Source organism: Xenopus laevis, chromosome 2S (genome assembly GCF_017654675.1).
Source record: "Xenopus laevis strain J_2021 chromosome 2S, Xenopus_laevis_v10.1, whole genome shotgun sequence".
Taxonomy (NCBI): domain Eukaryota; kingdom Metazoa; phylum Chordata; class Amphibia; order Anura; family Pipidae; genus Xenopus; species Xenopus laevis.
This window is the reverse complement of record NC_054374.1, coordinates 147,075,197-147,101,257: the sequence shown is the minus strand read 5'-3', so window position 1 is coordinate 147,101,257 and position 26,061 is coordinate 147,075,197. Positions and strand designations below refer to the sequence as shown.

General features: G+C 39.1%; 2 protein-coding genes across 2 annotated transcripts in view; one reads left to right on the top strand and one right to left on the bottom strand.

Moving 5' to 3' along the window:
• LOC108709958 (receptor-type tyrosine-protein kinase FLT3) overlaps window positions 1–1,100 on the bottom strand; it is an 89,624-nt gene extending 88,524 nt beyond the window's left edge. Inside the window, exon 1 of the mRNA XM_041584511.1 lies at window positions 828–1,100. The gene's annotated coding sequence lies outside the window, so the exon portion shown is untranslated. The remainder of the gene's footprint in view (window positions 1–827) is intronic.
• Window positions 1,101–3,092: 1,992 nt separating this feature from the next.
• Window positions 3,093–26,061, top strand: part of pan3.S (poly(A) specific ribonuclease subunit PAN3 S homeolog) — a 38,524-nt gene continuing 15,555 nt past the window's right edge. The window contains exons 1-7 of the mRNA XM_018247962.2: window positions 3,093–3,725; window positions 15,815–15,936; window positions 17,168–17,237; window positions 17,640–17,710; window positions 19,074–19,224; window positions 23,154–23,401; window positions 25,006–25,110. Coding sequence (XP_018103451.1) covers window positions 3,431–3,725; window positions 15,815–15,936; window positions 17,168–17,237; window positions 17,640–17,710; window positions 19,074–19,224; window positions 23,154–23,401; window positions 25,006–25,110 — 1,062 coding nt within the window. The 5' untranslated portion in view covers window positions 3,093–3,430. The remainder of the gene's footprint in view (window positions 3,726–15,814; window positions 15,937–17,167; window positions 17,238–17,639; window positions 17,711–19,073; window positions 19,225–23,153; window positions 23,402–25,005; window positions 25,111–26,061) is intronic.

Sequence of the window (26,061 nt, the reverse complement as noted above, 5' to 3'; positions counted from 1 at the left end):
AACCCGCAGGTACCTGACCCGCTGCAGGACTCTACAGTGTGCCACATACATCCACTACATTACTCACTAAATATTTCTATTCATTTAAATCACTGCCTTAACTAACAATTACTGTACAAACTGTGCACAAAACACATTCTTAAACATATGAAATTACACTACAGTCTGGGAAGCCCAGCAGAAAAACTGCAGTCTCATTTTGCAAATATGCCTACCTTGATGTGTACGATCGGATCACGAGCAAAATACTGGTGGTCCGATAGAGGACCGCATCAATGACCAATGCGGTCATCAATTTAACTGGATATTTAAACCTGCGCGGTAGACATCTGCCCAACTTTCAGCCAGATATCGATTGGGTTAGTCCATCGGAGGGTCCCCATACACTGCCCAATAAGCTGCCTACTTAATCTATCGGCAGCTGATATCTGCTCTTGTATGGGGATCTTTAGTTCTCAGGCAGAGATCGCCTACTTGGAGCATGCACAGTTGATATTGGGACCAGATCAGCTTGAAATAAAGATACTTCTGGCCATAATAGAGCCCAGGAAAGGTCATCATGGCAGTCAACAATCCCACCTATCCCATCATTGTTTAAAAGGGATGATGTATGGCAAATCTAAGCATAAACTATACTATAGCTCTACAAACTGTAGTTAAAAAGAAAACTTCAACTCATTTTTCAAGGGGTTATGAATTACTGAAGGAAAACTATGGGACAAAATACAAATATGGTGTCACACATATAGCACTTGTGCTTAGGCCTTTTGCAGTGAAATCAGCACTTTGTGTTGGACTTAAGACACAATGTACATTTTTCATAGTACCTTGAGCATCCTCAACGATGAGTAATGAAAGCGTATGTCAGAGGACACCCACGTTGCCAATGCCCCAACACTCCTGTATGCAGCCTCACCAAGCAAAAGGTAAGATACAGAGATGCTCCTCAGGACATAGGTGAAACTCCTGGGTAGCAAGGTGCCTTGTAGCCAAAAGACATGGCGCTCAGCAACTGTTTATATTTCCCCACTATACCTACTATCCCACAGTCACACTCCCTTCCCAGAGACTATTATCTACTGTTACTATAGGCACCATCTCTCTCTACTATACCTGCTATCCCACAGTCACACTCCCTTCCCAGAGACTATTATCCACTGTTACTATAGACACCATCTCTCCCTACTGTACCTGCTATCCCACAGTCACACTCCCTTCCCAGAGACTATTATCCACTGTTACTATAGGCACCATCTCTCCCTACTATACCTGCTATCCCACAGTCACACTCCCTTCCCAGAGACTATTATCTACTGTTACTATAGACACCATCTCTCCCTACTATACCTGTTATCCCACAGTCACACTCCCTTCCCAGAGACTATTATCCCACTGTTACGATAGACACCATCTCTACCTACTATACCTGCTATCCCACAGTCACACTCCCTTCCCAGAGACTATTATCCCACGGTTACTATAGACACCATCTCTCCCTACTATACCTGCTATCCCACAGTCACACTCCCTTCCCAGAGACTATTACCCCACTGTTACTATAGGCACCATCTTTCCCTACTATACCTGCTATCCCACAGTCACACTCCCTTCCCAGACACTATTATCCACTGTTACTATAGGCACCATCTCTCCCTACTATACCTGCTATCCCACAGTCACACTCCCTTCCCAGACACTATTATCCACTGTTACTATAGGCACCATCTCTCCCTACTATACCTGCTATCCTACAGTCACACTCCCTTCCCAGAGACTATTATCTACTGTTACTATAGACACCATCTCTCCCTACTATACCTGTTATCCCACAGTCACACTCCCTTCCCAGAGACTATTATCCCACTGTTACTATAGACACCATCTCTCCCTACTATACCTGCTATACCACAGTCACACTCCCTTCCCAGAGACTATTATCCCACTGTTACTATAGACACCATCTCTACCTACTATACCTGCTATCCCACAGTCACACTCCCTTCCCAGAGACTATTATCCCACGGTTACTATAGACACCATCTCTCCCTACTATACCTGCTATCCCACAGTCACACTCCCTTCCCAGACACTATTATCCACTGTTACTATAGACACCATCTCTCCCTACTATACCTGCTATCCCACAGTCACACTCCCTTCCCAGAGACTATTATCCCACTGTTACTATAGACACCATCTCTACCTACTATACCTGCTATCCCACAGTCACACTCCCTTCCCAGAGACTATTATCCCACGGTTACTATAGACACCATCTCTCCCTACTATACCTGCTATCCCACAGTCACACTCCCTTCCCAGACACTATTATCCACTGTTACTATAGACACCATCTCTCCCTACTATACCTGCTATCCCACAGTCACACTCCCTTCCCAGAGACTATTATCCACTGTTACTATAGGCACCATCTCTCCCTACTATACCTGCTATCCCACAGTCACACTCCCTTCCCAGAGACTATTATCCCACTGTTACTATAGGCACCATCTCTCCCTACTATACCTGCTATCCCACAGTCACACTCCCTTCCCAGAGACTATTATCCACTGTTACTATAGGCACCATCTCTCCCTACTATACCTGCTATCCCACAGTCACACTCCCTTCCCAGAGACTATTATCCCACTGTTACTATAGGCACCATCTCTCCCTACTATACCTGCTATCCCACAGTCACACTCCCTTCCCAGAGACTATTATCCCACGGTTACTATAGACACCATCTCTCCCTACTATACCTGCTATCCCACAGTCACACTCCCTTCCCAGAGACTATTATCCACTGTTACTATAGGCACCATCTCTCCCTACTATACCTGCTATCCCACAGTCACACTCCCTTCCCAGACACTATTATCCCACTGTTAACTGACAGAGCTAGTAGTACAGATATTCCGCAATTGAGCTGACTACACCTTATTCACAGCACATTCTCTATGTAAAGTACAGCTTTGGCTGAGTGGAAGCGAGGCCTATAGCAGCAGCTGTATATGTAGCTAAACACCCTGACATCGCTCTCATTTCCTTGTAATGTTTTGCCGTCAGTGAGTCGTACAGCGAACTCCCATGATGCCTCGGGCAGCGCATGCGCAGAAAGGTGGCAGCTCAGGAAGAGGAAAATAGGAAAAGAGCAGGGGAAGAGAGGAAAATAAGAAAGGGAAAGCGCTCGGGAAAGGGTCGGCGGGCTCTGCATATAAACAGGGGCGTCCGGTTAATGAGGGAGAGGGGTCAGCGCTGGGGCTGCTTGTTGTTACTTTATTACTAGGCCCGAGCGCTCCACATAGGCCTAAACTCGGGGGGGTGTCCGCTTCTTCCTGACACCCAGGAACCCACTGTGCGTTATATCAGCTCCTCTCTCTCACCCCTCCATGGTGGCGCCGGGTAGCGGGGGCGGAGCAGCAGCAGCATGAACAGCGGACTGACCTCGTCCCCATCCCCGGTAGTAGTGGCAGTAGCAGGTCTCGCGGGGGTCCCCGGGGCCAAACTTAAGTTCTGCCGCTACTACGCCAAGGACAGGACGTGCTTCTACGGGGACGAGTGCCAGTTCCTACACGACGACCAACTCGGGGGGATCCACGGTAATGGCAACTCCCCGCTCAGCCTTCCCGGCGGGGGCCCATCTGCTGTCTACTCGCAGGCCGTCACCCCTGTGGGGAGTAAGAAGGTGGAACTGGCGGGACTGGAAGCCCAGCGCTTGTCCAGTAAGTATCGCGTCTGGAACATCCGACTTCGAGTAGGAGGGGGGTGTGTGAGTTGTAGTTCTGTAGGAGGGCCGCAGCTGCCTTATTTATCTGTAACATGTAACTCCCAACATCATTCTCATCTTGGTATCATAATACTGAAAGGAGAAGCGAGTGCCCTCCCTTCTGCAGCCGGAGGTATTAACTAAAGACTCAAAAGTTATAGTTCAACAACACCAACTGGAGAGCTACAAGTGTCACATCCCAGCTCTGGGGATATGTGTATAGTTTGTATTGGTAATGGTGCCATACATTGGCTGATAAAAGCTGCTGACAGACCGAGTCAGCAGCTTATTGGCCCATGTATGGGGCCCTCTGTCTGGCTTAACCGATCGATATCTGGCCGAAAAGTCGGCCAGATGTCGATCAGACAGGACTAAAATCTCGTTGGATCGCGCCTGCATCTGTTCGTTGATGCGATTCGCTCGCCGTTAACCTTCGTTATGATCCCATCGTTTAGCCCTAGGGCCCACTATCGGATCAGCCCGATTTTGCCCCATATCGGCGAGAGATCCGCTCGTTTGGCGACATCGCTCAACGAGCGGATGTCTTTATGGCCTGGCCATAGACCTGCAGATATACTTGCAATATTGGACGAACGACCTGCCACTGACCATTCAGATCAAATAAAGTAGTAAAAGAACAGACCAGCCAATGTTCTGCCCCTGACAGCAATCGTACGAAGGTTATGTCTGACAAAAGTTGGTGACAGTCTCCCACTGATATCGTCAGATAGGCATTAAATGCAGAGATATTATTGGTAGCCGACAGAAATTTTCTAACCTGTCTGAACGACTGATCGTCATGGCAAGAAAAATATCGGGACGATCCATACACGGTCCAAAAATCGTACCAAACAAAGATTCATACGATCATATCTGCACATCTATGACCAGCCAGTAACATCACAATTTTGATGTTACTGATCCTATAAAGGGGTTGTTCACCTTTTGAATGAATTTTTAGTATGATTTAGACAATTTGCAATTGATTTTCCTTTTTTATTATTCATGGTTTTGAGCTTTTTATTCAGCAGTTTGCAATTTCAGCAATCTGGTTGGTAGGGTGCACATTACCATAGCAACCATGCATTGATTTGAATAAGAGACTGGAATATGAATAGGAGAGGCCTGAATAGAAAGATGAGTAATAAAAAGTAACAATACATTTGTAGCCTTACACAGCATTTGTTTTTAGATGGGGTCAGTGATCTCTATTTGAAAGCTGGAAAGAGTCAGAAGAGGAAGGCAAATAATTCAAAAACTATGAAAAATAAACAATGAAGACCAATTGAAAATTTGCTGAGAATTGCATATTCTATAGAATACCAACAGTTCGCTTTAAGGTGAACCATCCCTTTAAGTATTCCTCTTCCCTCTGAAACTATTCACTGGAGTAGTTTTTTTTTTTAATCCACAGTTACTATAATACAAACCCATCAATCATTTTACTGAAAAACAGGGGTATAACTATAGAGGAAAAAGTCCCTATAACTATTGGACGGCCCAGGAACTATAGGGGGCCCAGTGGGATTATTAAGTAGCAGGAATATAAATCTTGTTCTGAGAGTTTAGGGGCCCAATGATCTTGCTGTGGGGCCCAGTACCCAGTCATTCCACTGAAGTTCATGTATGAGATGCTCATATTATTCAGTGAATAGATCCCAATTAGGGTTGCCACCTGGCCGTTATTTTACCAGCCTGGCCGGTAAAAATGAAAGTTGATCCCAATCTTATTTATAGGGGAAAAAGATAAATATATTGAAAGGCTGGTATTTTTTTCTAGAAAAGGTGGCAACCCTAATCCCAATATAAACACCTGTTATTACTCTGTTATATGTACTTTATATGAATCATTCCATTAATTAATGTGCTAATGAGTCGGTTACTGGAATTTTCCCAAAGTATTTGACTTAATTAGGAGTTCAGTGGCGTTTGCCCAATTCTTTGCTTTGTCATTGCTTGATACATACGTAAGCAAGTTACATAAGTGTCTAGGCAAGTTACAGTAGCTTTTGCAAAAGTTGTGTATATTGCTCAAGTTTTAATGTAACTTTATTGGTAACTGACTATAAACGGGGCCCCCTTTTGGGTCAAGATTTGCTTAGAATTAGCCATTCTATAACATACTAAAAGTTCATATAATCAATTAAAGTGGTGATTCACCTTTAGGTTAAGAAAGTTTATTTCCATCGCATAAAACATATTTTAAACAAATTGTCACTAATTCCCCATTCCACCATATAGGATCCAATTAACTAAGTATTTAAGTATTCCCTCTGCATCCCTGGCCAGGGGCATGAGCTGTGTAGATATATATATATATATATATATATATATATATATATATATATATATATATATATATATATATATATATATATATATATATATATATATATATATATATATATATCCAAGATCCGGACCGAAACGTCGATACATGTGAATTTTAACATTTGATAAATAAATTAATTCTTTTAAAAAATTCCAGTGTGCGCTGTTAACTACAACTGGATTTCTATCTATATATATATATATATATATATATATATATATATATATATACATTCACAAAGTACCTGCACTCCTTCCTTGTTAGTCGAATGGACACATGAGTGATGTTGAAATAAAACTCTTTTGATTGAAAACTTCGGTGTGCTGGTCCACTTTGAATATTATATATATATATATATATATATATATATATATATATATATATATATATATATATATATATATACACACACATACACACCTTGACGTGGTATGGTGGCTTATCAATTTTTTGATCATAACTTTGTAACAAAATAACCCCTGTTTTGGGTACATATGAATGTATATAAATATATACATATAAATGTATGTATACACACCGTTTTCGAAAATCATAGATATTTGTTGTCACATCACAGTGCTATATATATATATATATATATATATATATATATATATATATATATATATATATATATATATATATATATATATATATATTACAAACACCTGCACTCTGTCCTCTTTTTTCTCCAAGCCGGGTGCTCGGTCAAAGTCTTTATATATGCATAGAATGGACCAGCACACCGTTTTCTTCAATCAAACGTGTTTATTCAATACACACTGTGCATCCAACGTTTCGGCCCGCATCCGGGCCTTTATCAAGGATGCGGGCCGAAACGTTGGATGCACAGTGTGTATTGAATAAACACGTTTGATTGAAGAAAACGGTGTGCTGGTCCATTCTATGCATATATATATATATATATATATATATATATATATATATATATATATATATATATATATATATATATATATATATATATATATATATATGCATAGAATGGACCAGCACACCGTTTTCTTCAATCAAACGTGTTTATTCAATACACACTGTGCATCCAACGTTTCGGCCCGCATCCTTGATAAAGGCCCGGATGCGGGCCGAAACGTTGGATGCACAGTGTGTATTGAATAAACACGTTTGATTGAAGAAAACGGTGTGCTGGTCCATTCTATGCATATATAAAGACTTTGACCGAGCACCCGGCTTGGAGAAAAAGAGGACAGAGTGCAGGTGTTTGTAATATATATATATATATATATATATATATATATATATATATATATATATATATATATATATATATATATATATATATATATATATATATATATATATATATATATATATATATAATAGTGGTATAATATAACATTGATAGTAATATATAGTGAGGATGCAAGTGATACAATTTTCATCAGAGGAAACCGTTCTATGGTTACACTTGCTTATCAATCTTGTTGGGTCTTTAGTGTTACTATGTAGTTGTTACTATGTAGGTTCGTGCTTCTCTGCATTCGCAAAGGCTCCTCGCTTATCTTCAGTAGTGTTCATGCAGAGAAAAGATTTCAAAGACACCTGTAATGATACGTGCATTGCTTTAGGCTGCTGAGGGGTTAGGTTGCAGTATTAAAAAACACTTGTTGGAATTGGTGCTGAACAATTTGAGAGTATAGGAATGGTGGGATGTTACTCTATTTAGCACTCTATTCTGAAAGTATAGCATGATTGCAAATTTATGAATGGAACTTATTAAGGATGGGGCTTTAAGTAGGGCAATTAAAAATGTAATTGATAGGAAGCTATAGGCATCCAGAATAGGTGTGGTGGAGAGTCGGCTAGTGAAGTAAATGTTCCACATTCAAAATTTAGTGAAGCTTAATTAGCAAGGAGGAAGTGCTCAACTAATTTTTTTTTTAAAAAACTCGGGTAATATTAACTGCTATTTAGAATTCGGCATGTTTGCCTTTAAGGGAAAGTATACCACCTTTATATTAACCACTGCTAAAATATCATGGCACTGAATTGTATTCTAATGGACTGGGGAATCCCCATAAAATGTTTATACAAGCAATGACTGCGGGAACCTGTAACTTTAACTGTAGTTTCAATATTGATTCTTCAAATTTGTGAGGTCTAGATAAAGGCAAGCATATAACGTTTTTACTCTTGTTGGAGTAAGTCAAACTGGTGCAGCAACTGCCATATTTCAGCTCAAAATAAACAGCGGTACCTGCAGTAAAACTGAAATACTGCAGGGCAATGAAATAGTTATTGTGTATAAATTATTCTGATTATTCTTGTGAGTAATTACACTTGCTCCTTATGTGTATAACTAAGCATGTGACTTGCCACAGATACCACTTCATTTTCATTACTGTACTTGGCTAGCCATTCTCGTTTACAGATAACATAGGGCAATGTTTGTTGGACTTTTGTTTGCCCAACATTTGGTGTGGGTCAAAATTTCCAAGAATATTGAGGCCAGACAATCTTTTTTCACCTTTAAAGGAGAAGTACAGGTTAAAACTAAGTAAGCTTTATCAGAAAGGTCTATATAAAAACACCAGTAAACCCTTAAAGTAATACTGCTCTGAGTCCTCTGTCAAAATAAACACTAGTCACTTTGCACACCTAGGAAGGGGCAGAAAGTCGGTTTGATAAATCAGACCCTAATTCACTGTTACGCAAAGCTAGAGATGAAACCTCTATTGGTCTGCATTGGGCTCCTGTATAGTATTATAAAGTGCACAGGGCATTTAAATATCATTCGGGAAGGCCAGGTCATTCTACGTATTGCTTGCTTTATACATAAAGGCATATTTGCATCCTAACTTTTCATTTGGCATTAGCTCTCCCTGTGGTGCCTGTCTGGTTAAAGGAACAGTAACATCAAAAAAATGAAAGTGTTTTAAAGAAATAAAAATATATGTGTGTGGCCCTGCACCGGTAACACTGCTGTGTTTGCTTCAGAAACACTACTATTGTTTATATAAATAAGCTGCTATGTAGCAATGAGGGCAGCCATTCAAAGGAGAAAAGGCTCCGGTTACACAGCAGATAACAGATGAGCTCTGTAGAACATAATGGTGTTATCTTTTATCCACTATTTACCTGTGCCATATATACATAGCTTTTTTTAAATTATCACAATTTCTACACAGCAGCTTGTTTATATAAACTATTGTAGTGTGTCTGACATCAGTTTTACCAGTGCAGGGTAACAGTATATTATATTTTCATTACTTTAAAACACTTTCATTTGTTGTTGTTACTTTTCCTTTAATGGGCAAACACAAGCCAATACTAGCTGCTGTTAGCAAAAAGATAGCAGAAATAGCTGGAATGCCAATGGAAAATTTACATTTTGTTACTTTGCCGTTATCTTTCATTAAGTTTTCGTCAACGTTTGGCCTACATTATCAGTTTATAATATAATATATATGTGTGTGTGTGAAAGCAGCACTATTGAGTTTAGTGTTTTTGAGAACTAGCAACACTTCATGTTTATTTCCCTGTCCAATTCAATCTTGCTTATACTGTACAAGACAGAAGAACTTTATTTTGATGGCTCCATTTGAACACAGTTTCCTCTAGAGGTTTGCTTGACACCTGTACAACCTGACAAACTAGTTTCGTAGGCAGCACAGAGAGATTCCAGTTTTCAGCTCTGGGAAAGACACCTGACTAAATTTAGGTATTGTGTGGACTACCTGCTGTAAAATACCAGGTTATCTGCACAAAATCATGCCTCACTCAGATATTGGACATCAATGGGTAGCTTAAAGGGCATGTGAAGGCAAAAAAATAAAATCCAATTTTTACTTTAATGAAAAAGAAACCTATCTCTAATATGCTTTAATTAAAAAATGTGTACCATTTTTATAAGAAACCTGACTGTATGCAGTGAAATGCTACCTTCATTTACTGCTGTGGATAGGAATTGTCAGACGGTCCCTAACTGCTGGTCAGGGAACAATTATCCATATGAACAGCAGGGGGAGCCCCTGCCCTACTTCCCAGCCATGCAGAACTCAAGCAGCTTTGTTTGTTTCCCTGTAAAGCAGTTGGCGACTGTGTAGAGATTTGTATTGGATTTTATTTTTGTCTTTACATCCCTTTTAGTGTTTCCAACTTCAGCTGCAGGGACAAAGATCATGGAGCCAGATTTAAACAGATAAACTGGGATTCTATTTAGAGCATAATTTTGCTGCAGCTACTTGTTCTGCAGAGTTGGAAAAAGTTTGTATTAAACAATACAAAAGCTATAAAATCCACACAAGACCCGGTGCAGTCTGTATATTTTGATTATTAATCAGTCTTGCTGTATTAATATTTGATATTATTTGACTTGAGCTGTTTTGATAATTTTTGACAATCCCTAAGCAGCCCAGACCACATTGAGCATGTGCATAGTCTTGGTCTTGCAAAGATGTTTAACAAAGTTACAAGATGGTGACCCCCTGTGACCAACTTTGAAAGCATAAATCATTTGTTTGATTAGGCTTTGTGCAGTAAGTTCAAGCTTATGTTTAGTATACAAAATACAGCATTTCTAGCCTTATTCTATTTTAGACTTTACTTCCCCTTTAAAAGAAAATGATTTATGTTTAGGGACAACCCTCATAACTGCTCAAAAATCGACCAAATGTCTAAGAGGTTTATACATTCAGGAAGCAACCACCATATCGATCTATATTCTAGGACCCGTGATCGGATCAGCCCGATATAGCCCACCTCAAGGTGAACATTAGCTACTTTTCTCAGCTCTAATACATAACCTTTCATGATTACTGAATTACTTCACTGGTCCAAGCAATTGTATTTAGTTAATAGGCACCCCCAGCAAATTAGTTGCCACCTACTTTTAAGTGGCTAGAATTGTAGTATGCCAGAAGTATACTGTGGTGTTGCTTGGATTTCCATAATTTCGAAATTTGCATTGGTGGTATGCAAATTGGCCACTCTTAGGGGGTTATTTACTAAACTCTGAATGCAAAAATCCCGAAAAATTTGTGATTTTTTTTAATAAAATCAGACTTAAAAAATCACACATTTTTTGGAATTTATTAAACCCAGAGGATGGAAAAGTCAGAATCTGAAAATCCGGCATCTCAGACCTGTCGAGGTTGCATATAAGTCAATGGGAAAATCCCAATGATTATTTGATGTGCGCTCGATCTCATGCAATACCATGGAGTTTTCAATTCAGCAAAAATTTTGAAAATCAGATGTAAAAATCCTTAAAATCGAAGCAAATTTTCGGGAAAATGTAATAATAAATAAGCGTAAAAAATGTTCCCTCTACTTCCTTCATGGCTGTGTGTGAAAAAAAATTATTTTATGCGCACATTTCAAACTTGTGTGCAGTTTTTAAAAACTGTGTGTTCAGGTCAAAGCAGTAAGTCTCCTTATAGCTGAATATCATCATCCTTATTACTCCGTGTGTGGCCAGCTTTATTTGTTCGGATATCTGTGCGCTATAATTTTTTTTTTAGATTTACAAAACTCTGCTTATCTTCTGTTTTGTAAATTGCTGTAGAAGTGTATAAAATTGAGAAGAGCAGAGTGCTCGTAGATGCTATCACTAGTGACTTGTCACTTCTTTTTTTAATATACTTACTAAGGCTGTTTGTTTAAAGACTATGCGTTTCTCATTGAAGCTGCTATATACTATTCAGCTTGGTAGTAAACATTGGGAAACTAAATATTAAACTAAAATATTTATTTAGACCTATAAGGTGGACAAGCATGAGCTACATGGCCAGATATTGTCCTGTTTGCCCTTAAACATAAATGGCAAGACAGCATGAGTTTAAAGGGATACGCTCATGGGAAAACTTTTTTTTTTTCAAAATGTATCGGTTAATAGTGCTGCTCCAGCAGACTTCTGCACTGAAATTCATTTTTCAAAAGTGCAGATTTTTAAATATTTAATTTTGAAATCTGACATTGGGCTAGACATATTGTTAGTTTCCCAGGTGCCCCCAGTCATGTGACTTGTACTCTGATAAACTTCAGTCACTTTTTACTGCTGCACTGCAAGTTGGAATGATATCCAAACAACAATCCGCTATCATTGCATGTATAGTTCAATTTGAATTGGAGGTGGGAGTTTACTTATTCATTTACTCACGTAATCATTTATATCAAAGTGGGAAAACTTTGTCCGGTCTTGAGAGACAATCTGACAACTGCTAAGTTTGGCACTTACTAATGCAATAGTGCTGCCTTCTGTTTGCCGTCATTGTATAATTCCATACTAAAACACTGAAAATGTGGGTACTAAATATGGCTTATATGAAGCACTGTACCAACCATGGAAATGCATGCAGGCTAGTTTCCATAGATAGTGAATGGACAGAGCTGTCTCCTTTATGCCCACACTTCTTCATGTTGGTCTTTATTATCTGTCAGCTGATCAGCGAGTGATGCACACAATATCACAGAATGGTGACTCAAGGCAAAATATATAAAACAATCTTTATTGAGATCTATATGCCAGTTGGATATGACTCTTTTCATTTAATAAGATATACATTATCTGAAAGCTTTTGTTCATAAACTAAAGCTGCAGTTATGATCGTATGAATCTTTTTTTCGTACGATTTTCGGACTCTGTGGAGTGTCCTGACATTTTTCGTGCCATGACGATCGTCGTTCGGACAGGTTAGAAAATTTGTTGGTTACTGATTTCTCTGCATGTATTGCTGATCTGCCAATATCCATGGGAGACTGTCACTAGCTTTTCTCTGACATAACTTTGGGTGGATTGTTGTCAGGGCAGAACATCGTCTTATCTGTACGTCTATCATATGTGTGTATACTATATATATTTACAAATGTCCAATTTGCAATAGTGTTACAGTATGTGTTAGCAATAGCATGCTGACAGATGGCAGCTTGGAGTGACAGATAAGAATGGAATGTGCTGCATGGCACTGGACTCTTTATTTGCACATTGACATAGTACAGGCCACCTCTTATCTTGGTTTCACATTCATATACTTTATTTGTATTCAGTGGCGTGACTAGAGTGCGCTGGGCCCCCCTGCAATACAATTTCAGAGGGGCCCTGCACCCTCCAACCCTCATCCTCCCACTCACTTCCTGCCTCTGGCCACTCCCCGCCTGACACCACCCACTCCCTGCCCGTACTCCACCCACCCTGACTCCACTCACTCCCTGCCCGACTCCACCCTTTTCTCCGCTCTGTGCCGACTTAAGCTCCGATACCCGCAGCAGGTAAAAGAGCTGCTGAGGAAGGGGAGTGGTTCCTTGTTAGCTATATACGAAGCAGACCCTGCAGTCCGAGCCCCCCTGCAACTGCAGGGTCTGCTTCCTATATAGTTACAGAAAGCAAGTGAGAGCAGACGCACACCCGTAACAAGTAGTGAGTAGTAAGTAGTGTAGCCCGGTATTCAGTAATGGAGAATTCGGCAACCTCCCATGTAACATAGAAAGACAAATTGAGTGCCGGTAATTTTGTCTTTCTCCTATATAGTTACGCCACTGTTCGTATTAACATGAATTTACAGTAGAACCCCAATTTTACATTTTTCAGGGGACCAGAAAAAATGGCCTGAAGCTCAGGAAAATGTAAAATCAGGGGTGTATTATGCATAAAATATTGGTGGGACCACTGAAAAATATATAAATACAACTTAAAATTAGGTTTCACTGGGTGTTACATCAAGATCACAACTGGCAGATATCACTTGTGAATGCAAAAGTTCTTATGTATGTATATATATATATATATATATATATATATATATATATATATATATATATATATATATATATATATATATATATATATATATATATATATATATATATATATATATATATATATATATATATATATGTGTGTGTGTGTGAATGTAAGGTGGTCTGATGTGGCCAGATAGGAGGTTTTCACCAACCTGGAATCTAGTTTAAGGTGTGACTGCTGTAACCTTGAGTAATTCTTCATACAGATGCTTTGCACAACCATATTACTCAATGTATAGCTAGTTCATTTGTAAATGAAGAAGTTCAAAACGTTTTTCAGTTCAGTTGTTTTCAGATAGTTAACCAGAAATAAAGACTATTTCCAATGAAAAGTTTTATTTTACACATTCTTATGTCTTTCTAATGCAGCTCTGGGTTGGGAGGGTTGCTGATATTTTAACTGTTCTAAATTGATACATTAGTTGATACATTTCTTATCTCTCTCTTTGTCCCTTTTGAGTAGAATCCCTGAGTTTAATTAAAGGCAGCTGTTAGAATTGATACAATAGTTGCTAATATTACATAGATACTCTTGAGAAATGTATCAACTAATGTAGCAAATTGTGACAATATAGAATGCTCCTGGATCAATGAGCTGCCAGAAACACTAGAGACAGGGACATTCAGCTTTAGGGTCAGGGCACTCAGAGAGATTAATCGCCCGGTGACAAATCTCAAATCGCCAGCGGGACGGCACTGGGCGTGATTCGTTTTTCGAAATCGCCTGAAGTTTCCTCATGAGGCAACTTCGGGTGATTTCAGAAAATGAATCGTGCCGAGTGCCATCCCGCCGGGGATTCACATTTTAGCCGGCGTTAAAAGGCAGGAGAAGCAGTTTAGGGGAGATTAGTTGCCCTGAAGAAAGGGAGATTTGTCACAGGGCGATTAATCTTCCTGAATCTGCCAGTGTGCCCTGACCCTCAAACTTTTGGAAAAACAGTAAAAAGTAAAAGATGGAGAGCAGCTAAAAAAGTATTTATTTCTTGTGAACAATCGGAAATAACGCCACTGAAAAAGTGTTTGGAAGGTGAACAACCCCTTTCAGAAATGTGTGGGCTATTGTCTTCTTTTTGAATACGAAACTCTGCTTATCTCCTGTTAGCATATTGATTTATGAATGCAAAAGAGCGGAGCACTCCATAGATAGTATCACTAGTGACTTGTCACTTCCTATTTAATATTCTGCTTGTTTACAGCCTGTGAATTTCTCTTAAAAGCTGCTTTATACTAACAGGCTTCATAGAAAGCACACCTAGCACCCAACAAAGTGGGGTATATTTATCAAAGAGTGAAGTTAGTCATCACAAAGGTCCTCTAGAGTGAAATTCCACCACGAAAGTCGGACAGAACTCGATTGGGCAGGTTAAAAAATCCACATCTGTGAGGCCACATCTGTGAGTTTATGGGGTCCCGCAATCTGACCACCTGTTTCAGATGCATTATGATCCGATCGTTGGGCCGTACGGCCCACGATCAGATCAGCCGATATTGCCCACCTCAATATCTCCAAACGAGTGGCTCTCTACGTCTATGGCCCCCATTCTGCTCAGTGGGGCCAAAGATAACAACTGTATAAACTAAATGTATCAATTTAGAACAGTTTAGAGAGTCGGCGACCCCCCCCCCGGAGCTTCTTTAGAAGGTGAAAAATTACACTTTACACTTCAATATTACAAAAACAGTCACAAATATAAAATCTAAAGTAATTGGAAAAGGTCTGAAGGAGACTGAAGTAATTATTGTTAAAACAAAAATGGATTGCCTCAATTTAAGTTACATTTAAAAAAAAAAAAAAATCTGCTCTTCTAATTCTGTAAAAAAGAGACAGTAATAGAAAATCAATTGTGGTTTACTGTCTTAAGTCAGTAGTTTTGTTCAATTCGTTGCTAATAAATAGGTATTTGATTTATTTTTTTTCTGCCTTTTTTCAGTTCCTGGTTTAGATGCTGGTGCTATTCCAGACACCAGTCTTACAGATTCCTACTTCAGTACCAGCTTTATTGGTCTTAATGGATTTGGAAGTCCTGGTGAAGCGAACTATCCAAGAATGCAGGTAAAACAGTGGCTTCTGTAAATGTGAGGTTTTGTTTGTTTGTTTTTTTATAAATAAACACCCCCCCCCCTATATTCTGCATTTTAGATATTTAACAGTTTGGATTTCATAAAATGAAATCTACTACAACTATATTTGTTGCAAAGTTTTGCCCCATTACGTTTGAAAACCAGTAGAAAGATATTATCCTTGCATCTAAGTGTAAGGGAAGTAGGGAAAGGTTATAGCACAACCGGTGGGCTGGCTCGGGGAATTGGCTGGGGAGTCGAACGTGATGGCCTTATTAGCGTTAGATTTAAGGAGAAGGACTATTTTCTCTTCTAGATACTAAACCTGGAAGCCCAGTTTGAAGTCAATTTGAGTTATTAGGGATGTGGCGAATTTTTTCACCTTGTTTCACCGGGAATTGACGCCAATAGACTTGTATGGCGTTGTGTGGAAAAAAAAAAACGCGCGTCAAAAGAAAAAGGCACCAATTTGTTAGGCATTCCCCAGTAAATTCAATCACTAACCTTAGAGACCCAGCTCCACAAAAAAACATCTAACTGTTGCAGTATAGTCTTATTTATATTCTGGGCATTTCACTGGTCTTTGGGGAGTAATATCTATTAGACCTGTTTCTGTGGCCCTTGGATTCCTTAGATCACAATAAAATGTTGGAGATGGATGATGGTCATTTCTCTAGCAGTACAATGGTAAGCTCCACACAACTGTATGATACTTGCTGTTGTGGGCCTGCTATAATTTGCTGCACATAGTATATAGGCCATAGTATCACTATTATTACTATACTCTTGACTTAACAAAAGATGTGCTATTTTAAGCAGGTCTGCAGATGAAGACCTCTATACTTAAGCTGGACATAGACGCAATGATCCGATCATACGAATCCTCGATTCGTACGATTTTCCAACCATGTGTGAAGAGTCCCGACGTTTTTCATATCGGACGATTTTCAGTGGGAGACTGTAATCAGCTTTGTCGGACATAACTTTCGTACGATTGCTGTCAGGGTCAGAACATCGGCTGATCTGTTCTTTTACTACTTTATTTTGATCTGAATGGTTAGTGACAGGTCGGGAGATGGGGAAGTCCGATCGTTTGAGGATTCGAACGATCGGACCTTTGCATCTATGGCCAGCTTTAGTTACCTACGTGTTGGGCCAAAACAGGCTAAATCAAATAACTTGCCTTAGGGCAGATGTCAACTCACCTTTGTGCTCCCTTTCAGCAAAGAATGACTAACAGCAGCAGTTCCCCCAGCCTTCTTAATGACAGTGCCAAGCCATATGCAGCCCATGGTAAGAATACTCTTGCTCATCCTAAAGATGTTTCCCAAGCAGTTACAACTCTTTTGTTATATATAATTTATTTTTATTTATTTTTTTTGCTTACATTACACCTATTTTGGCTTTATGCCAATGTCATTCTACGTACTGAGAAATAGTACTGTATGGAGCTAATGGTATTTTGTTTTATTGGTGTAACTGGCATGTTACTTGTCCTTTAAAATGGCCTTTTTGCTGACTATCTATTACAAAAGATTACAGCAACTCAACGAGAAGATAAATGCAGAATAACTGCCGATAAACCACATACTTATTTAACTTCGTTAACCTTTATCTGATAATATTATTGCATATGAAACACAGTATTTATTTTAGATTTACTGCTCCTTTAACTCCGCTGCTGTTCTTTTACAGACCCTTTAGGTTCGCCCGCCTCAGCAATGTTTAACGATTTTGGTGGACTCACTATGTCTCAACGACGAAAGGTATGTATTTTTGCTGTTTTCCTGTGTGATTTTGCTTACCTTTCTCCAAGACTACATTAGGGTACCCCCAAATAAATGTTCGAAGCTGAAAGTCTGCAGCATCTTTCTGCAAACTAATTTCCAAGCATCAGTGCTCTCCAGCGTTGATGTGAATTGACAGGAGCCAGTAAGTCTGGTAGGAAACACTCTTGATCTGTAAGAAACGGGAGTCGAATCCTGGAGAGCTAGTAAATATAAATGTTTACACTACAATGCAAAATGGAGATTGTGTTATAATCAAATCCAGAAAATTTGCTTGTTATAAAGTCAACACTAGTGATGAGTGAAATGTTTTGCAGAGTTTTGCTGCAAAAATAATACCCAAGGATTAAAATAGGTGAAAAAAAATTTACGCCCCTAGACTTCAATGTATTTTGGCAATATTTTGCTGTTTCGCAGATTTTTGCCGAAGTGGAATGGGTCAGTTTTGCCCATCACTACTCTGCACTCATTTTGTCCGCTTAAAGCAGAACTAGACCCGAAATTTAATTTGGCTAGAAATGCCATATTTTAGATATTGAACCAGCCAAGGGTTCTGCATCTCTGCAATAGCAATAATCCAGGCTTTATAGTTGTCCTAGGAGTTTCCCATCTTAGATTATTTTAGGAATGTCTGCCATACGCACATGCTCAGTGGGCTTTAGCAGATGATGAGAAGCTAAGCTTGGCGGTAGTTACAAATCATCAAGAAAATTGGCTTATTATTAAATTCTGATGATAATTGTGCTGGTTTCTGAGCTGCAATGTTCCAATCTCGATTATTTACTATCCAGCCTTGTAATGACACTTTTATATTGTATACATACAGCATATTGGACGTTCATCTCTAAGCTCAGGTAACTGACAGCAGGCCAGTCGGAAAGAAGATGGGGAGCTACAGGGGCATTTTTAGAGGCACACAAAACTTAAGTTTTAGTTCTCCTTTAAAGCAAATATCACACTGGGTTGCTGTGAATGCTCTGGTGACTAGAAGGCAAACAAAGAATCCCATTGGGTAGGGTGGTATCTAGAGAGTTTTGGAGATGTAGTGGTTGATGATGCATCTGAACATTTTCATGGAAGGCCATACCTTCTGATTTAGTAACTTTTGGTTTCTCTGTTCCTATGTAAAAAGGCTGTTGCCTAAAGCTAACCACATTGAACTGGCTGGATCTTTGAGCTGGTACACATTTTCCAGCTAGGTTTTTTTTATAAATGGAAATGTGTTTAATTTTGGATAAGGTTTTAGGCTTTAAAAAAAAAACAAAAAAAAAAGTTTTTTTTAAGTTTATGTTTATGTAAACCATGTAAGTCACTGATTTTCAAATGTATGTTTCCAATGTAGGCTCCTAATCCAACTGCAAATGAGTTTATTCCAAAGGGTGGATCAACTTCAAGGTTAAGTAACATGTCCCAGTCCAGCATGTCTGCCTTTTCCCAAGCTCTGTTCTCACATCCATCCATGGGAGGTCCTACTGGAGCTGGCCTTGCTCCAGGTGAGCACGTTGGATATCTTTTTTTGCTGTTTGTTTTGGAATATCTCATGTGCCTTCACATACTTTAAATCTGTAAAAGAGCATTTTGTAATTTCCATTAATAATTTCCATTTTTAAAATGTATTTCGCAGTCCACAATCTCAAAATGCACATCTTTACATAGTGCGTCTCCCTCTCCTGTTTCCTCCCTGCATCACAGTCACACAGATAAGTCCAGGAAACATTACCCTTGCATATATAAAGACGTCTGTCCTAAGAAACAGGAGCATGGAACAATAATACATGTGAGGATAGCGCAACCATAAATGAAACTATGAGAAAAGCAACAGAATATTAAAGGAACAGTTCAGTGTAAAAATTGTATAAATTGGCTGTGCAAAATAAAAAATGTTTCTGATAGGTATGCACCGAATCCACAATTTTGGATTCAGCCGAACCCTCGAATCCTTTGTGAAAGATTTTGCCGAATACCGAACTGAATCCAAATTTGCATATGAAAATTAGGGATGGGAAGGGGAAAACATTTTTTACTTCCTTGTTTTGTGACAAAAAGTCACGCAATTTCCCTCCACACCCCTAATTTGCATATGCAAATTAGGATTTTGGTTTGGCCGGGCAGAAGGATTCGGCCGAATCTGAATCCTGCTGAAAAAGGCAGAATCCCGAACCAAATCATGGATTCGCTGCATCCCTAGTTTCTGATATAGGTAGCCAAAAATGTAATGTATAAAGACTGGAGTGACTGGATGTCTAATACAACTAGGGATGCACCGAATCCACTTTTTTGGATTCGGCCGAACCCCCGAATCCTTCACGAAGGATTCGGCCGAATACCGAACCGAATCTGAACCCTAATTTGCATATGCAAATTAGGGGTGGGAAGGGGAAAACATTTTTTACTTCCTTGTTTTCTGACAAAAAGTCACGCAATTTCCCTCCCTGCCCCTAATTTGCATATGCAAATTCGGATTCGGTTCGGCCAGGCAGAAGGATTCGGCCGAATCCGAATCCTGCTGAAAAAGGCCAAATCCCGAACCGAATCCTGGATTCGGTGCATCCCTAAATACAACAGAACTTCCTGCTTTTCAGCAGTCTAACTCTGAGTTAGTCAGTGACTTGATGGGGGCCCACATGGGACATAACTGTTCAGTGAGTTTGCAATTGATCCTCAGCATACAGTTCAGATTCAAACCATTATGACCCACATGCCCCCCCCCCTCACGTCACTGATTGGTTACTGCTTGGTAACCAATCAAACCAAGAGAGCTGAAAAGCAGGAAGTAGTGTTCTGACTATTATGTTGGATATCCAGTCTCTCTCTCTCTCTCTCTCTCTCTCTCTCTCTCTCTCTCTCTCTCTCTCTCTCTCATCAAAAATGGGAAGAATAAGTAAAGTAAATGGAATTCAAGAAATAAGAAAAGACTGTAGTAGAAATCCAATTTAAAAAGCAAAAACCTTGTTCTCCCTAGACTGTTATACATAGGCAAATTGCCTGGCTGTTTTCCCCTTGCCACCTGTTTCCTCTCCGCCCCCACATAATGCACCAATTGGAAAGTATACTGCTGAAGCAGGTAGTCCTATTGGCATATATAAATATAAACCGGTTTGTAGTGTGGGTAAGTTGATGAGGCACATTTATTTATTTTCTGAAAAATATTAGTGAAATTAGAACCCACTGCAGAAAAACTTTTTTTAGAAGTGCATTTACAAATGGGGGAGTTTATCATTTGATAAATACTTTTCTTTAAATCAGGATTTAAAGATTTAGGATTGAGTAGAAAGTAGGTGAGTTTTTGTGTGCAGCTCTAATTTTCAGATTTTTATAGTGAAAAAAGGTGAAAAAAATTTGCATTTTAAAGCACTGATCATTTCTAAAGTAGGATAATTCTACCCTTGCATATGAAGGCTTAGTTTATTGCTGAATATTCCTTCCTTTCTTGCATTTATCTGATGGGAGCGGTTCTGTTGCTTTCTAAATGTAAAGCATTTCCTAATAGTTCTAAATAAAACAACGCCCACTTGTCAAAAATAAACAGTGCTTTTCTTTGGAAAGCATGTTTAGAGTATTTTTAACTGCAAATACGCACAGAAGGAAAAGCACTTCAACATGATAATAACATAATTTGTTAAAGGGGCTGTTCACCTTTAAATTAACTTCTAGTATGATAACAATAAGGGGCACATTTACCTAGGGTCGAATATCGAGGGTTAATTAACCCTCGATATTCGACCATCGAAGTAAAATCCTTTGAATATCGAAGTCGAAGGATTTTGCGCTATTCCTACGATCGAAGGAATAATCATTCGATCTAAGGAATAATCGTTCAATCAGGAACGATTAAATCCTTCGAATCGAACGATTAGAAGGATTTTAATCCATCAATCAAAGGATATTCCTTCGATCAGGAAATTGTTAGGAAGTCTATGGGGACCTTCCCCATAGGCTAACATTGGCCTCGGTAGGTTTTAGGTGGCGAACTAGGGGGTCGAAGAATTTTTTAAAGAGACAGTACTTCGACTATCGAATGGTCGAATAGTCGAACGATTTTTAGTTCGAATCGTTCGATTCGAAGGTCGTAGTCGAAAGTGGAAGTAGCCCATTCGATGGTCGAAGTAACCATATTCGACCATTCGAAATTCAAACAGTTTTTCCTCTATTCCTTCACTCGAACTAAGTAAATGGGCCCCTAAATGTGTAGCCTAAAAGTACATTTTTTTTTTTAGATGATGCCAGTGACCCCCCATTTAGAAAGTGTCCGAATAAGAAGGCAAATAATTCAAAAACGATATAAAAAAAAAAGCAAATTTAAAAGTTGCTTAGAAGTAGCCGTTCTATAACACACTAAAGATTATTTTAAAGGTGAACCACTCCTTTTAAGGCAGACTAAAACACATGCATTTTCTTAAACAGTATATAGCGTTCATAACAAAAGTTTTGACACATCTTTGCCAAATGGCATATTTAGTTCATTTTGCAAGTGAAAAGTATTGAACAATTGCTGCAGGAATAAGTGCAAATATACTGTACAGGTATGGGATCTGTTAATTGCAAACCCATTATCTAGAATGCTCCAAATTATGGGAAGGCCATCTCCCATAGACTCCAAATAATTCCCCTTTTCTCTGTAATAATAAACTGTTACCTTGTACCATATGCCTATGGCAGGTGCTTCTCAAGCTGAAAGTGGTTTGGAACTTTTTCTATTTTTACACCCGGTAGGGCAATGCTGAATGCAAATCTGTCCTAGCATTGCTGCCTTACCGGGCTGTAGGCACATGGAGAGATCCAGTGCCACATTACTAATAACACTTTCAGTTCTTAAAATAACATTTCACACTGTAGAACATCTTGTTTTGGACCTTTCTGTTTCACCGTCCTTTACCTATGTGCAGCACTTCTGCTTTTGCAGCTCCCCATATTGTTAAGAAAATGAAAACAATATAAGAAGTGAAAGTCTGGAGTGTTAAATGGACATCTATGCTCTGTGTAAACCCCCAATAATTGCATGGGACATTTGCCCCGGTCTCTTGGGGCAAAAATAATAAGGGCAAATAAACATGTATGAGGCTTCTTTAGTCCTCCATGTACTCCTTGCGTCTCTCTCATATCCAGTATGTGCTGCAGTAGGGTGTAACGTCACCTTAAGTATCTTTAGGGCATGACTGGGCTTGTCGTGTATCTGCACCTGTCCTAGTTTTTCCTGTCATATAGCTGATTCTACACGGCTGGTTATTAAATTCTGATGCTAATTGTGTTTAAATTTAAAACACTTTCATGTCTCAATGTCCTTAATATATAGAGAATAGGTTGAGTGTAGAGGACCGCTTGTATTTGTCTGTATATATTACAAAACAGGTAGGGACTTTATAGTGTCCCAGAAAAAAGCAATGCTGTATATTTATCTGCATCCTCCTTTTTATCATTTCAGGCATGTCCCTGTCCGCTGGATCTTCTCCACTGCATTCCCCGAAAATCACACCCCACACCTCTCCTTCTCCTCGACGAAGGAGCCATACGCCGAACCCTGCAAACTACATGGTGCCTACCAGTGCCTCGACTCCTGTCACAAATTCTGTCTCCCAGCCGCCATCAGCAGCAGAGGTCATTCAGAAAGCAACTGTGGGTGGCACAACCTATTTCTACACAGATACGACTCCAGCACCGCTCACAGGAATGGTAGGTGGTACTGCTGACACAGCTTTGTATATGGCTGGTTAAAGGAGAACTAAACCCTATAAATAAATGTGGCTAAAAATGCCATATTTTTTATACTGAATTAATTGCACCAGTCTAAAGCTTCACCTTGTCAATAGCAGCAATGATCCAGGACTTCAAACTTGTCAGAGGGGGTCACCATCTTGGAAAGTGTCTGTGACACTCACATGCTCAGTGGGCTCTGAGCAGCTGTTGAAAAGCTAAGCTTAGGGGTCATCACAAATTATCAAGCAGAAAATGAGGTTGGCCTGTAATATAAGCTGATGCTACAGGGCTGATTATTAAATTCTGATGCTAATTGCACTGGTTTCTGTGCTGCCATGTAGTAATTATCTGTATTAATTACTAATCAGCCTTATATTGTGACATTTCTATTCTATGTGTACTGTATATTGTGAGTGGGTCCCTAAGCTCAGTAAGTGACAGCAGCACAGAGCATGTGCAGTGAATCAGCAGAAAAGAAGATAGGGAGCTACTGGGGCATCTTTGGAGACACAGATCTTTACTGCTAAAGGGCTGTGGTTGCCTTGGGCTGGTACAGAAGCACAAAATACAAAGTACAACATTTCTAGCTACTACTTTAGTTTTCCTTTAAAAAGTATGTTAATGAAGTAATTTAAACAGCATGTTGTGGTAATATTATTAGCAATAGTGTCATTTGAGCAAAGAAATGATTTGTATTTTGTGATTCTATTAACTTTTTCTGTTTCATTATGACTATAAAGCAGCAGTGCAGCATTGCTTTTTGGCAGGATTTTAGATATGCGCTCAGAATTAGTTCCAGTGTGCCTCAAGTCTAAGAGATGGATTTAATATTTAGGACACTGTTGTCTGGTAAGGTTAGTTCTTGTCTAAACATAAGAGAGTGCTGGAGTAATTGGTACCTGTTGAAATTTAAATGCCCAAAGCACATTGGGGTATACAGGTATGGGACCTGTTATCCAGAATGCTCCGGACCTGGGGTTTTCCGGATAACAGATCTTTCCATAATTTGGGCCTTAAGTCTACTAGAAATTCATTTAAACATTAAATAAACCCAATAGGCTGGTTTTGCTTTCAATAAGGATTAATTATATCTTAGTTGGGATCAATTACAAGCTACTGTTTTATTATTACAGAGAAAAAGGAAATCATTTTTAAAAACTTGGATTATTTGAATAAAATGGAGTCTATGGGAGCCATTCCGTAATTCAGAGCTTTCTGGAAATCGGGTTTCCGGATAAGGGATCCTATACATGTATTTATCAAAGCGGGAAGTTAGAGAGCACCACAGTCCGCTAGTGTGAAATACCGCCTCTCTCCATTCATTTCTATGGAATATTTAAAGGCGTATTTATCAAATGATGAACTTTCACCCTCTGATAAATATGCCTTTAAAAATCCCATAGAAATGAATGGAGAGAGGCGGTATTTCACACTAGCGGACTATGGTGATCTCTAACTCCACTCTCTGATAAATATACCCCATGCTGTTCAGTTGTAAGAGAATAATTTTCTAATAATTTATGCAACTTCTGTTTAAAGGAAAATATGAAAATATCCATTGTTTTTCTTTCTTTTTGCAGGTTTTTCCAAACTATCATATTTACCCTCCAACTGCACCACATATTGCTTACATGCAACCAAAAGCAAATGCACCGTCCTTCTTTATGGCAGATGAGCTGAGACAGGTGAGAAAACCAGCAGTAAAACAAAGGAAACAACATTTAACCCCAGTGGCCCTGTATTGTATGCCATTGTGGGTAAATGGGGCGCCCTTAACTGCCCATATTATTTGAACCACTGGTACAGGTTGTAAGCATCTTAAGCACTTATGACTAAGTACAAGATACAAAACATGTCAAGCATCTTTTTAATCAAGTTTAATCAAAAAATATGTATGATGTTGCCTAGGGTGTCTGGTCAGCTTGGCCTGGCCCTGCACATAAACGTTTCTTATGCAGGTCAATAGAACTCGTTGACTGTTGGCCTGCCATATAGAGAGTGTCCAAATAATAAAATAATAAAGTGGGTCTCTGAGGAAGTACGTGGTTACGAAACGCGTTAGACCTTGGATGCTGTACTTTTAATCAAATGTAAGAATAAAGATGCTTTAAACGGAAGCTGGACTGAGCAATTTGTGACCTTTTCGGTGTGCGCTGCAACAATTTGGAATTCGTGACTTCACTGTCTCCCTTAGCGATGAAGTCTCCCTAACGGCAGACTTGGGGCAGCAGCACCCGGGTCACACTACGAAGCGAGTAAGCCAATTATTTGTTACCGGTAAAAATAACGTCTTAACCCAACTTAAAGCAGCAGCCCTCCATTTATTGCTATTGAATTTCATAGTCTCTTTACCAGTCACCACACAATATCAGTGTGTACACAGCTTAAAGGAATTGTTCAGTATAAAAATAAAAACTGGGTAAATAGGTAAAATAAAAAATGTTTTCAACATAATAAGTGGCACATTCAAGATAAAGTATTTAAAGGAACAGTGCAGTGTAAAAATAAAAACTGGGTAAATAGGCTGTGCAAAATAAAAAATGTTTCTAATATAGTTAGTTAGCCAAAAATGTAATGTATAAAGGCTGGAGTGACTGGATGTCTAACATAATAGCCAGAACACTACTTCCTGCTTT